Raw genomic sequence first — 13,945 nt, 5'->3', positions numbered from 1 at the left:
ACAAGCCCGTCACAGCAGGAGCCACATATCATCTTATCGAAGTAGGCCGGAGCAATCTGCAGTAATGTTCTAGTGCCAGAGGATCCTGCAGGTACAGCAGCACACTAGCGAAAGCAAATACAGATGTTCCTTAAAGATGCACCATGCAGAAATCGTTTTGCCATTTCCTGGTTGCAAATATTTTACTAGTTCACCTAATTTTAGATATGTGACAAAACAAGCAAGTATAGTGTAGAGAATCAATCATTGTACCAAATATTGTGTTTTCCGCTGTTTGAAGCTGGTGTACAAAACAGAAAGTAAAAGACCCAAAAACAAAACTTAACAGGACGCATAGGAATAGCGCACATAGAATAGATCTACCGCTTCTTAGACTTGCTTTCAATGAGAATGACAGATCTAGAACACATTTCTATGTGAATTTAGTCAGGTCGCCCAAGAAGTTACATATTGCAGCTTTAAAGAATCGGAACAAGTGAAAAACGGACCAGTTAGTGACGGAACTGCTTTATCTCAGTGAAATGTCAAAGTTTATATTCTGGTCCATCAGCTGCCTCGCTCTCCGAACCTAGCAACTGAGCCTGGGGATGAGTCGGTTCTAAAGTTTCAAACGGCCTATTGTTAGATTGACAAGATACATTTATTTATAATACAACCACAAATAAAGAGAAATCACAGAACAAACACAGCGGGTGATGTTGGGGTGCATTTTATATAAATAATCATTAAAAACATTGTGGGGACTAAAACGCCAAAACAAAACCAAAGACGCAAAACAAATCTAAAACCAAGCCAAGACATTCTTGAATAGTTATGTATACTTGGCTTGTCTATAGTTCCCTTTCCTTTAGCCTGCATATCATGCCGTCTAATGCATTTTTTTATTAAATGATCATAATTATTCCCATTTACAAATATTGTTGTTTATTGAAATGATCCATGTCATTCAATACACATCACAATGTGCGCTTTAATACGGTGTAACTGTAGGATAAACAGTGTAGTAGTCTAAAACGAGCTACATTAATACAGTGAGGGGTGGGAGTCTCAGTATGATTTGCAGAAGGGGGGGGTAAGGTCCTAGCCTCTTCTCCATTTTTCTCTGGTGCTTCACTCTTACATCATCACGTTGTCATTCATCAGACAGACTAGAACTAGTGAAATAAACCACTGTAGTGCATCATGTCCTGTTATTGCATCCTGCAGACTAGGCTGTCAAAACATTCATCTCCCCAACGTCAGGGAGACGGAAAATAGAGAACACAAACCTGAGGGAATCAAAACAGACAATTAGCTACAATCATTTACAGTATTACTCAATTGAGGGGTGCTGATAACTCATTAACATTTGCACAATACAGTTAGAGATGACTGAAACATGGTATTAGTATTATAATCTAAAAGAACAATGGAACCAAGGTTTCATGGATAGTATCCCGCATCTGTATCGCTTCTCCACTCAGTTGGTGCTGTAAGCATCTCTGTGGCCATTCACAGTGAGTGGGAGACCACCCGCCCACACACACACAGAGCCAGCCAGTGTGACACCCAGTGACAGATGTAGAGGAGTTCCCTCTGTGAACCAACCAGGCAGTAGGCTGTTACTGCTGGACTCTCTGTTAGACAGCAGGTTCCAGAATGCAGCCAGTACCTAGAATGGCCCGACTTTTACCAAACACAATATCCTGTCCAGTCCATTAGGCCCAGTCTCAGCCGGGCTGTGAGTCATTCGCTGTATAAACTAATAGAGATTGGATAGTGTCACCTTCTCCACCCCCCTCCTCCTTATTGTGAAAAGGCAGCTCAGTTTTCTTGGATCTCTCTGGGAAGATGCTTCAGAGGAGTGCGATCCCCCTCTCCTCTTCCACCCACACACACTCCCCCCTAAGGCTCTTTCCTGATTGCCTCTTAAGAGTGGAGCAGGGTCCAGACATTGGCAGAATGCGTGGGAGATGCCTGCCCACCCATGAGTCAGAAAGGATGCCGCTCGGCTCACTGCTGCTATTAGACGGCTAATCCATTTCTCACGGATTTGCTGTGGTCCCAGATCCATCCATGTGACTGACAGCAACAACCAATAGGTTGCAAATGATGTCATCTTCTAACACAATTTCATACAGTACTGTAGATGTGGCATTTCAAATATGCCAATAAACTCATTTCTCAGGGGTACTATATTTGATATAGTTCTTTAACAAATATGTTGAAAAATGCGTTGCATATAGCACGATCACAATTCTGTAAATTGTGATAAACGTGCAAAAAACATGTTTGTTAGGAAGGGATATCCTTCAAATTAGCATCAGAATCCCTAATGGCTCATGAGATGGTGTGACGGTTTTGTGTTCAAACGCAATGCATTTGTATGAACCTGTTAACCAGGCAGGAGTAGAGCAGTACATGATAGGATCCTTCATTTTTCCTTCAGAAAGAGGAATGTGAGGCAGGGGGAGCTTGTTAAAGAGTCAGAGCCTGTACTCAGCAATGACTCATATGGAGAGAAAGGAGAGAGAGAGAGGAAGAAAGAGGGGAACCCACATGAATGAGCAGGTGCCACAGGGGGAACACGGAGAGAGGGAGAAAGAGAAAACATTAAAAGGGTAGAGACAGAGAGGGGGGAGGGGGGGAAGGGGGCGAGAGAGGAGAGAAGCCTAGAAAGCAGATTATGCTGCATCTCCCTCCCACGCAGTCCGCCCACACATTCCTCCTCTCCATCCATACAGAGGAGAGCATCAGCGTCAGTCAGGGCTCTTCCAGCCCCCCACCTTGTCCCTAGCACCATACGTGGCGTCATCCAGCCCCATCCTGCCTCTCCACTAACCCAGCCTTCCTCCCCTCTCCTCTCCCTCCCTGGAGACACCACTCTACTGTTCGGCTCCATAATTACACTCAGACTCTTCAGGCCTGTGTTTTTTCTACCTTGAGAGCAGCTTGAAAGACAATCAAGGCACACATGCGTAATTACACCAGGCAGACTTGTAGCCAGAATCCTATTTCCATTTGCATTTTTGTATACAGTACATTAAATGAGCTGTAGGTTTCAGGAGGGGATCAAGGGATTATGTCATCTCAGTCAAATTGATAAAACGTCATCTTACTTGGATGAAGTAGCATTATCATCTGAAGGTCACAGGGATGCCACAAGGTCTAAACTACACCATAATGTACAGCTGTTGAACACTCCCCCAATGCCTCCTCCTCCTCCTCACCTGTCCAGTGTGTGTGTTCAGGGCGGGGCGTCCGGGGGCTGCTCTCACTGCTGCTTGCAGTTGGACAGCTTGCGGATGCGGCTGTAGGCGGACACGCCTTTGCGTGAGGGGTTGGAAGAGGAGGAGGAGGAGAGGCGCTCTGATCGGGACCTGGTCCTGCTGGTGGTTGGGTAGTGGTCCTGGTCCGTTTCTGTACCGTTCACACATAGGGTCCTGAGCCCCAGCCCCTGCCCCACACAACCCCCCTGGTCATCCTCATGCACCCGACCTGGGGAGAGGACACAGAGAGACAAGGGTTAGAGGTTGGAGGTCAGTCGTCTGAGCTGACTCACCAGAGAAACATACGCTGTCAGCCATCAGGTTAGACTCCTGGTAAAAGTCAGCTTTATGCACAGATCTAGGATCAGCTTACCCCCCCCCCCCCAAAAAAACCATTAGGGGGAAATAAAAAAAATGCCCTTAAATCATTGTCAAATAAGTATCTAGAAGGAAGTTTTTCCTCCACACACTGTTAGTAACATGTCAGGGCGACCCGAGACAATGGTGGAGGTGAACATTGAGCAGCCTTGAAGAATAGTTTGTAGACAGGCAGAAACTGTTGGGAAACCTTTACTAAATGTAAGCATATTTTTACCGTGTTCTTCAGTGGTTTGCATTTTTACAAGAGACTGGTGATGATAGGCAGTTTTGACTGTTCAGGATCGCTCCCAAGATAATTTTATTAGCAAATGTAGCATAGAAATAAAATGCTGCATTCACAAACATTGACAAGAACAGCACATTCGCACATGTCCCTGGAAATATAAATGTCTCACCTAAAGAGAATCCATTTATAATTAATTCCAAAGTGTTTCATGCCATTTCTTCAAATGTGTGAAACTCAGCACAACCCAAAACAGCCTGCTTTATTTACAGCTGTTGTAGTTCTTCTAAAGTTGCAAAAGTCTTGCTAAACTAAGAAGGTGAGGTGGGCTTTAGCCAAAGAAGTGACTGAGCACATTAGAGGCCGCTTGCCAAATCAAATCCTCCAGGAGCAAACAGTATTCCCACCAGTACAGCTACATCTAGGCCTAGTTTCCAGTTTTGTTTTTCATTCCAAGACTATGCTTCTGTTTCCAGGAAATGTAGCATTAGGGCTGTTGGGGTGACAGTATTACCGCCACAACGGCAGTCATGAGTCATGACCGCAGTCAAATTCCACGTGACTCAATCATCTTTTCTTATGCACTCTGGACATGCGTTGGTAGTAGGCCTACCCAACTCACTAATGAACATCAGGTCACTAATGGCCTGGTACTCAGTGCTTTATTGTCCCTCTAACCACTCTGATATCTATGCAAATGATATCAAAAAAATCACATCAAACACTTATCATCAAAACAGTATCATGCTTTTAAAACTCACCAGTAGGCTACATTTTATTACATCTGTGATGACCAATTTGAATAAAGAAGTTCAACAACAGGTTGAAACTGAGTGGAAAACATGGTTGTTGTGGATGTTGTTTCAAAGCCAAACACAATGAAATGGACAGTGCTTTCTAAGGTGATGATTCATTCAAAAGCATTTAAGATGTTGCATGTAGAACACCCATGAAAGAAAAAACAAAAGAAAATAATGATTGCGCTGTTATATAATACATAACCTACCACATATTACGCAGTGGTGGTCAGCGCCGTTTAAGATGAGGGAGGACAAATGTTTTTATGAGCATGGCCTTATTTCTATTACAGCATATTGGATGACTCTCATTCATATTCCATTCACCCAGTTCAATGTAACAGCGATAGGTTTAGGCTACTACATGATACTCTAATTTTCCCTATACCCATCATGAGGTTGCTACAACCTAGCCTATGAATGAAAGTTTACAGCGTAGGTGCACCCAGGTCAAGATACAAATTTGAGGTGACGACAGTGACGCATATCAATATTTAAATGGAGGAAGTTTGGAACCACCAAGACTCTTCCTAGAGCTGGCCACCCGGCTCATGTGCCTTTTACTGAGGAGTGGCTTCCGTCTGGCCACTCTACCATAAAGGTCTAATTGGTGGAGTGCTGCAGAGATGGTTGTCCTTCTGGAAAGTTCTCCCATCTCCACAGAGGAACTCTTGAGCTCTGTCAGAGTGACCATCGGGTTCTTGGTCACCTCCCTGACCAAGGCCCTTCTCCCCCGATTGCTCAGTTTGGCCAGGCGGCCAGCTCTAGGAAGAGTCTTGGTGGTTCCAAACATCTTCCATTTAAGAATGATGGAGGCCACTGTGTTCTTAGGGACCTTAAATGCTGCAGAAATTTTTCGCTACCCTTCCTCAATCAATTGAATTTACCACATGTGGACTCCAATCAAGTTGTAGAAACATCTCAAGAATGATCAATGGAAACAGGATGCACCTGAGCTCAATTTCGAGTCTCATAGCAAAGGGTCTGAATACTTATGTAAATAAGATATGGTTTTTATTTTATTTTTAATACATTGGCAAAAAAAAATCAAAAAACCTGTTTTCGCTTTGTCATTATGGGGTATAGTGTGTAGATTGAAAAATTATATTTAACGTAACAAAATATGGAAAAGGTAAAGGGGTCTGAATACTCTCCAAGTTCACTGCATATATATTTACAAATAATATATGGGGGATTGGAAATGATGCAGACAATTACGTTGATGGAAGCTACAATCTGCAATACTAAAGCTGATCTACCCCCTAAAAAAAAATTAAGATCTGTCCTCAGTTGCAACACTCACTACCGAGTTCCAAACTGCCTCTGGAAGCAACATCAGCATAACTGTTCGTCGGGAGCTTCAATAAATGGGTTTCCATGGCCGAGCAGCCACACACAAGCCTAAGATCACCATGCGCAAAGCCAAGCGTCGGCTAGAGTGGTGTAAAGCTCGCCGCCATTGGACTCTGGAGCAGTGGAAACACATTCTCTGGAGTGATGAACCATTCTTCACCATCTGGCAGTCTGACGGACTAATCTGGGTTTGGCAGATGCCAGAAGAACGCTACCTGCCCCAATGCATAGTGCTAACTGTAAAGTTTGGTGGAGGAGGAATAATGGTCTGGGGCTGTTTTTCATGGTTCGGGCTAGGCCCCTTAGTTCCAGTGAAGGCAAATCTTAACGCTACAGCATTCAATGACATTCTAGACGATTCTGTGCTTCCAACTTTGTGGCAACAGTTTGGGGAAGGCCCTTTCCTGTTTCAGCATGACAATGCCCCCATGCACAAAGCGAGGTCCATACAGAAATGGTTTGTCGAGATCAGTGTGGAAGAACTTGACTGGCCTGCACAGAGCCCTGACCTCAACCCCACTGAACACCTTTGGGATGAATTGGAACGCCGACTGCGAGCCAGGCCTAATCGCCCAACATCAGTGCCCGACCTCACTAACGCTCTTGTGGCTGAATGGAAGAAAGTCCCCGCAGCAATGTTCCAACATCTAGTGGAAAGCCTTCCCAGAAGAGTGGAGGCTGTTATAGCACCAAGGGGGGACCAACTCCATAATAATGCCCATGATTTTGGAATGAGATCTTCGATAATCAGGTGTCCACATACTGTTGGTCACTGTGACGGGAACAAAAGCAGAGCCAAACAGTTGGAGTCTGGGGTGGTGGTGGGCTAGCAGAAAACAGACAATGCATAGCGAGTAGCAGCAGTAATTACAGCAACAGCAAAGAAAGAGAAGCGCATAGCTTAGCACAGCAGCAATGCAGCAGCAGAGGATGTTTGTGCAGAACTGGTCAACTTAAATAGACCGCCATAAGGTAGGAAATGTTGGAATCAGATTGGTGCAATCTCAGCTGATGCAAACACTCCAGTTTCTTGTCTGAACTGGTTTCGCTTCATTATAGAGAGCAGAACATGACATCTAGCAGTGATCTGTTACTTGAGGAACCAAGATTACAAAGTGTGCAACAGGTTAGTAAAACAGGCAAGCTGAAAAAGGAAAAGAAAACTAAATTTTCTCAAACCAAATGACTTGACATTAATAATCATGAATCATGACCTTTCATGAATGGGGCGATGAAGTCGCCCTGATTTATGCACACAGGTTCACCAGGCACAAAATGACTAAAACCCCGGTCATAACAACAATCATCACCATAATTAACCACAATTGACATCTGCACATTATTAGACTTGTTCAATCAGAAATCCAAGTGCTTCCGGCACTCTCAGCAAATGAACACCAGCAAAATGAAATCTGTCTGGGCCCTCGCTCTCCCTCTAAACCCCCTGTGAAGCTGTCGACACCGGGCTTACTGATTAGCCTGGGCCATAAATATGTAATCACAGGCAGCACAGCGACACTCGGCTCGCCTTCATCAACCTCCCACTCACAGCACCTCTTTCCTCCCCTTTACTCCCCCGACTCCAACAATGGCTAACCTGTGAAGACCTGTGCCTGTCACCCTCTCTGATAACAGCAAAGGTGACAAATGAACAGGTAGAATCCCAGTGTCAGAGCAGAGAGAGAGGGAGGAAAGGAGGGAGAGGCGGAGGGGGGGGGGGGATATACAGTGCAAGTGACTTAACGAACTGCAGCAGGATGACTCATCTAGTTGCCATGGCAACTTAAACACTCGCTACCCTCTAATCGGCTATTTCGAACTGCTGCTCGTGGAGCCTGCGAAGGGGGGGGGGATTTTTATGTTTCCGGAAATCACTGAAATACGTGGTGGTGGTGTTGTGTGTGGGCACAAAATGAGCACAAGGCTGACGCCAGGGTCACAAACCAGAACGTTTGACGTCAAATACACCCCAGGCCATACGTACACCTCCCTCTCTTTCTCACCTCTCTAATGCAGTCAAGCTATGCTCCCTCTATAGTGGGTTGCATTGTTGCACAGTATGAGTGGGTGCTGCTGGGGTGGTTTCTATGCCCTTAATGGAGCAGCGACCATGTACTGCGCCTCCCTACACACATACAAACCCCTTAGGAGTTCTTATAAATCACGTAAGAAAGCTTCAACCTTAAGAGGAATGAATATATATGAGAGAGAGAGAGGATGCAGAAGAACACGGGACTATGTGGTGTGCAGTATAGGAGGCTCAGACTGAGGAGGAGGTGGGCTGGAAAATAACAGACTACTACTATGTGACAAATAAAAATATGCACATTTCTATCACACTTCTACATACTAACACTGTTGTTCACCTTTCTTACAAATCAGTCTCCGAACAGGCAAAGCCCTAAAAAGCCACGCTAGTACAAATTGTGCGATTCCTGTTATTTTAAAGCCCTATTATTCTCCAGCATGGCACAGAGAGCAAACACAGACTCTGATCACGGTGAGGGAATATTAAAGGGTAGTAGAGCCCGACTGATATGTTTTTTTGTGTGTCTGATACCAATTTTGGGGGGGACAAAACTTACTGATATCGATATATGCCAATCTACTGTTTAAATTGACTTAACCGCTTAAATGTAAGGGCAAAATGTTGATTTCCGCCTAAATAGACATACCCAAAAATAACTGCTATTCACGTGTAATTACATGATTCTGACATTCCAAAACGTGGTATATTTGGAAAGAAGACATCTGGGAGATTATGAGGAAATTATCATTAGATAGATAGGCGTTACATAGTTCAGAATTCACAAGATCAAGCACACATAAAATAACCGTTTTTTCTTTTTCTTTGACAAGTAATAAGTGAATTATTGATTCCAAGAGCTGGAAACACATCAGATGGCTTCCACAACATGTAAACAATATCAGAACAAAAATGGAATTGATAGACCTAACAACTAGAAATGGGCAGATGTTTTAGTAAGTGTCGTCAGGTGTGGTCACGGGACGTTTCCAGGTGTCCCTAAACCTCTCCAAAGTGGCATATGTCTGTAAATTAGATAATTCCAGTGCTATTACATATTTGCAATCCCTAAATGCTATTTGTTCAGTATAAAAACATAATTTATACCATCGCAACCTCACTCAAACATTGTGGTGGTGTTATGGGGTATCGAGGGTACATTCAAGTGTTCTTTCAACCTCTCCAAAGTGTCCGAATGTGGTAACTGCACTGTTTTTGCACACTGGATGTGCCTAAAAGTTATTGTTTTTTCAACCTCTCCAAAGTGCCTGAACGTTTAGCCTAGGCATATCCAATGTATTGGTCCCACATACAAATGAACTGTTTACAAAAACAATATAAAAAGCAACAGATACATAAAAGATATTTAAAAATGTCTTATCAAACACCAACTTGGTTACACACGTGTCCTTCACTAAAAAAGGTGCAAAAATAGAAATAAGCTGAACTATTTACAAATGCCATTTGTGTTCGTTTTACATCCCAGGTGTAGATGATTAGATTTCACTTTCACCGTAGCTTGTGCATGTTCTGATAGTCTTTGAAGCAGTCCCTCTCTGCCAGGAAACAAAAAGCGAACTGGCATTTCCCCCTTTTTTCCCCCAGTTCTATCTTTTGTCTTCTGGCATGTGTGTTGGATAGTGGCGCTCACCTTGAGTGGGGGGTCTTGTGATGGTTGTGAGGTTACTTTGGGGCCCCAATTCAGCCATTTCTAACACCAGCTGCTCTCGGAAGGCCAACTGGAGGAGAGGGGTTTGACCTTTTGCTTTGGCCATCTGCTTGTGGAGAATGAAAGCATTTACTGTAGCAATGTCCACAAAGTGGTAAAAAAAAAAAAGTATTATACCACTTCCTGGTCTTGTGGAGGACCTGGTAGTAGCCTATCAGAGATTCAGATAGGTCGACACCCCCCATGCTGGCATTGTAGTCCTTCACAGAAACAGGAATGGGGACATTCTTCCTTTTTCACCCTCCTTGAGACATGGTTGTTATTGAATGCCTTAAGCTGTGTGGTGAGCATGGTTACTTCCCTAGTGTTCTTCCATTTCACAAAAAGCAGCTTGTTAGTCCTGATCCAACGTATGGTCCCCCTCTCCGCTGTCTTTGTCATGTCGTTTACCTTGGTCTCGGAAACCGATTCTGTTAGGACGAATGGTGCCACAAGCCCCTATGTTCTTTTTCAAGAGGTCTATGAAAAGTGGACGTAGAACCATCAGACGGGGTGATTGACATTGCAGTGGGGGGTGAAGACCTTGACCGGCGGGGGTCATTTAGCAGACGCTCTTATCCAGAGCGACTTACAGTTAGTGAGTGCATACATTTTCATACTGTTGTAAGACACAGAATTACAGTTGACTAAACTTACAAAACGATCACTGTAAAGTAAAAACACCAAGCCTAAACTTTATCTGTACAGTGACTCACATAGAAGGTGCAAACAGTAACACTTTGGAGACAAAGGCGAGAACCACAAATAAACAATGGCCATGAGAGTTCAGTGGCCTCTCCAAAGCAACAAGGATGAAACTTAGAACAGCAAACAGTGAACTAATATGAAACATAGACAATAACTACTTTGGAATTATATAACATTGAAATTACTTACATTTACATTTTACATTTCATTTTGTTACATTTACATTACATTTTAGTCATTTAGCAGACGCTCTTATCCAGACCGACTTACAGTTAGTGAATACATATATATATATATATATATATATAAAAAAAAAATCATACTGGTCCCCCGTGGGAATCGAACCCACAACCCTGGCGTTGCAAACGCCATGCTCTATCAACTGAGCTACATCCCTGCCGGCCATTCCCTCCCCATACCCTGGACAACGCTAGGCCAATTGTGCGCTGCCCATGAGTCTCCCGGTCGCGGCCGGCTGCGACAGAGCCTGGATTCGAACCAGGATCTCTAGTGGCACAGCTAGCACTGCGATGCAGTGCCTTAGACCACTGCGCCACTCAGGAGACATTGGCCTATGTAAACTAAATCCAAAGCACAAAAATCAGACAACTTATAAAACACGAAATACATATAGTAAGTTAGCTATGTAAAAGTAATGAAAATAATTTACTTACAGATCTAAAAGTAGATCCAATCTTTTTAGAAAGCAATCTTCGTCAGCCGAGTCTAAATACTCGTTGTCCAAATCGCTCCCCTGATCCGAGTCCGACCAGTATTTTATTCAAAGCTTCTATGTCGGTATACTTATTCATAGCTGCCTTCTTTTTAGCTTCCTGTTCGATATTCTTAGTTTTCACACCCTTTGAGAAGCCATCTTTTATGCTAAAGCAAGGAAATTAAAGCTATGAAATCTGTTTACAATGTAATGTAACGTAGTGTGCCTCATCTCTGAGCCAGGTAGCACTTGTTCGCATTACGCATAAAAGGTTATAGGACTTGCTTTGTCCCACCCAGGTCAACTGCATATCCCTGAAAAGCTTATCTCATTGGCTACAAGACTGTCAAGGGGCCATAGTAGCCAATCCCCTGTGTAATGGATGCCTTCAGAGCGTAAGCAGGCGACATCATATTTTTGATGCGCAAAGATAGTCACTCGGTGGATATTCGATGTTGCCATTCAGTCATACATCATCAGATAACATTAGCAATATGCTAGATTTGTTACTACCAACCTAATGATTAATTTTATACCCCCAATGTAGCTATAGCTCAAACAGACCAAATCGAAGCTTACCTTGTAAGATGTTTGCTGTTTGGTGAAAACGTTGTGTAAAATAAACATTTTGACTCTCTGAGTTGGTATTCAATAACGGTAGGTCACAGGTAGACAAATAAGACATCCTCATGATCTGTGGAGTCCCGGCTTTCGGTGTGTATAGATGTATTCCGTGTTTATGCTACACAACGCTAACCGGAATGTAGGTAGCAGCCAACTTGAAATTAGGTAATCGGCTGGCCTGTCCTTATACATTCGTATGCCCATATATGGTAGTAAGTCACACCAAAGATTTTAAGGCACGGGTAAATAGCCAAGATACTCAGCTTTTCGCAGACACCCTGCTTTTGCAGATAGGGGATACCGTTCTCATACCAGACTGAATTGAATTAAACAAATCTAATAGGGTCCCCATACATTTAAGAGGTTAACTTTAAATTGGCAACACACAATGCACAAGAAGCCACTGCAGACAAATTACTTAATAAAAGACTGCCAGGAAATAGTGAATTGAAGGAAAAAATAAAAGACTGATGGATAGTCTCTCTGCATGTTGTCCTCATGTAATTGGGTCTGGACCGATTGGAAGCATCATCACAGTTCAAACAAGCCCATAAAACTCTATTGTGGAAAGATGCATAATGTAATCTCCTTCAAAGCCAATATAATAAAAAGGCTAATGAAAACAATTTCCATCACTTCTTATCTCTAATAAAGAAGACAGAATGACTAGGAATGACTGAATTAGTGTTTTGAACTTCACAGAGGTTATAAGAGAGGAGGCAGTTTGGGCAATCTTCTATATTATGACTCAGGTAGGCTAATCACTGCAGTCAATAGGAAAAAGTAAAACATTAACCCAAAACCAACCCATACTAGAATGAGTCATTAAAAACAGGCAAGTAGCTGTGTGGTCTTATCATGGCATCTATAAAATGTACTGCTATCAGAGAACAAATCAGAAGATTACAGGGACACAGGAAAAATCTGATTTCAGATTGTATGGCATCTAGGAATCTAATCTAATCTTCACTGTTTCCATCTTATCTTTTGATATAAAATGCCTGATGGGCTTTTTGTATTAATTCAATACGGGATCCCTGTCGCTTTGAGGCTCTGAAACACATAGGTGGCTATAGCCTTGAAATACATAGTGTGTAATGTATCCTACATCACACCCGGTGCCTAGGGCTTTAACAGTGGGCCAAGAATGACTATACTGTGTCTCTAACCAGAGCCATGACACCAACAGCATGCAGTAATTAGCACAGTAATTAGCAGAGGCAGGCGAGAACATATTGAGCGCTTCTAGCACCTTATGTTACAAAATGAGTAAGATACAGCCAATACAAGTCTACCTTCAGGCATTAGCTACTACTATACTACATAACTATGACATCAAACTATGTTAGAATGTGAGAAATGACCAATGCTAAACCAATGTCCTCAAATGCAAAACATAACAAATACATCAATACTTTATACAAATGTGAAATTCCAGACAAATACATCACAGCACCTGTATTACAGTACGTTACGGAGAGAGAAAGAAATGAGTTCTACCATGGAAAGTAGAAATGAACCCAATGACCAAGTCCATGGACATTCTCTGAGCCTGAGGTACTCAACTTAATCTGCTCCCTCCTCCTCCAGACTCCTCTCAGCTCTGACCTTGTCCAATCACTAATCTCAGCCTGGGCAAAGTGACGCACTGGTCCATAGTAGCAGCCAGCCCACAGACTCACTGGGCTGATGCAATCACAGATAGACAGACTGACTGATCAGATCTTCTGGAGAGATGGACACACACACACACACACACACACACACACACACACACACACACACACACACACACACACACACACACACACACACACACACACACACACACACACACACACACACACACACACACACGTGTGCGCTCACACAACACACGCACCCACAGGAGGGTAGCTCTCCAGGAATAGGGTTGTTGAGTCCTGATCTAATTAAATAATGGCGCAAGAGGGGATGGCCACCGTTTTACGGGCTCCTGACCAATTCTGTTATTTTGTGTGGTTTTCTTACGCTGATCCCCCCCAAAAAAGCCCATTGTTTCATATGACCGAAAAGTGCATCTGGACATCAAAACAGCGATTACTAACCTCGATTTGTGCTATAGAGGTCGGCGTGCGGGATATCTAAGGAGACTGCGATGGTGAGTAGATAAGTTGTCATTA

General features: G+C 43.3%; 1 protein-coding gene across 1 annotated transcript in view; it reads right to left on the bottom strand.

The window, feature by feature from the left end:
- Positions 1–693: 693 nt before the first annotated feature.
- Positions 694–13,945, bottom strand: part of LOC121533554 (serine/threonine-protein kinase STK11) — a 44,325-nt gene continuing 31,073 nt past the window's right edge. Inside the window, exons 10-11 of the mRNA XM_041839603.2 lie at positions 3,210–3,477; positions 694–1,268 (exon numbers count right to left, since the gene is read on the bottom strand). Of these exons, the coding sequence (XP_041695537.1) occupies positions 3,254–3,477 (224 nt within the window). The 3' untranslated portion in view covers positions 694–1,268; positions 3,210–3,253. The remainder of the gene's footprint in view (positions 1,269–3,209; positions 3,478–13,945) is intronic.

The sequence above is a fragment of the Coregonus clupeaformis genome, chromosome 20 (genome assembly GCF_020615455.1).
Source record: "Coregonus clupeaformis isolate EN_2021a chromosome 20, ASM2061545v1, whole genome shotgun sequence".
Taxonomy (NCBI): domain Eukaryota; kingdom Metazoa; phylum Chordata; class Actinopteri; order Salmoniformes; family Salmonidae; genus Coregonus; species Coregonus clupeaformis.
The sequence above is the reverse complement of the archived record's forward strand: the minus strand, read 5'-3'. Positions and strand labels throughout refer to the sequence as shown.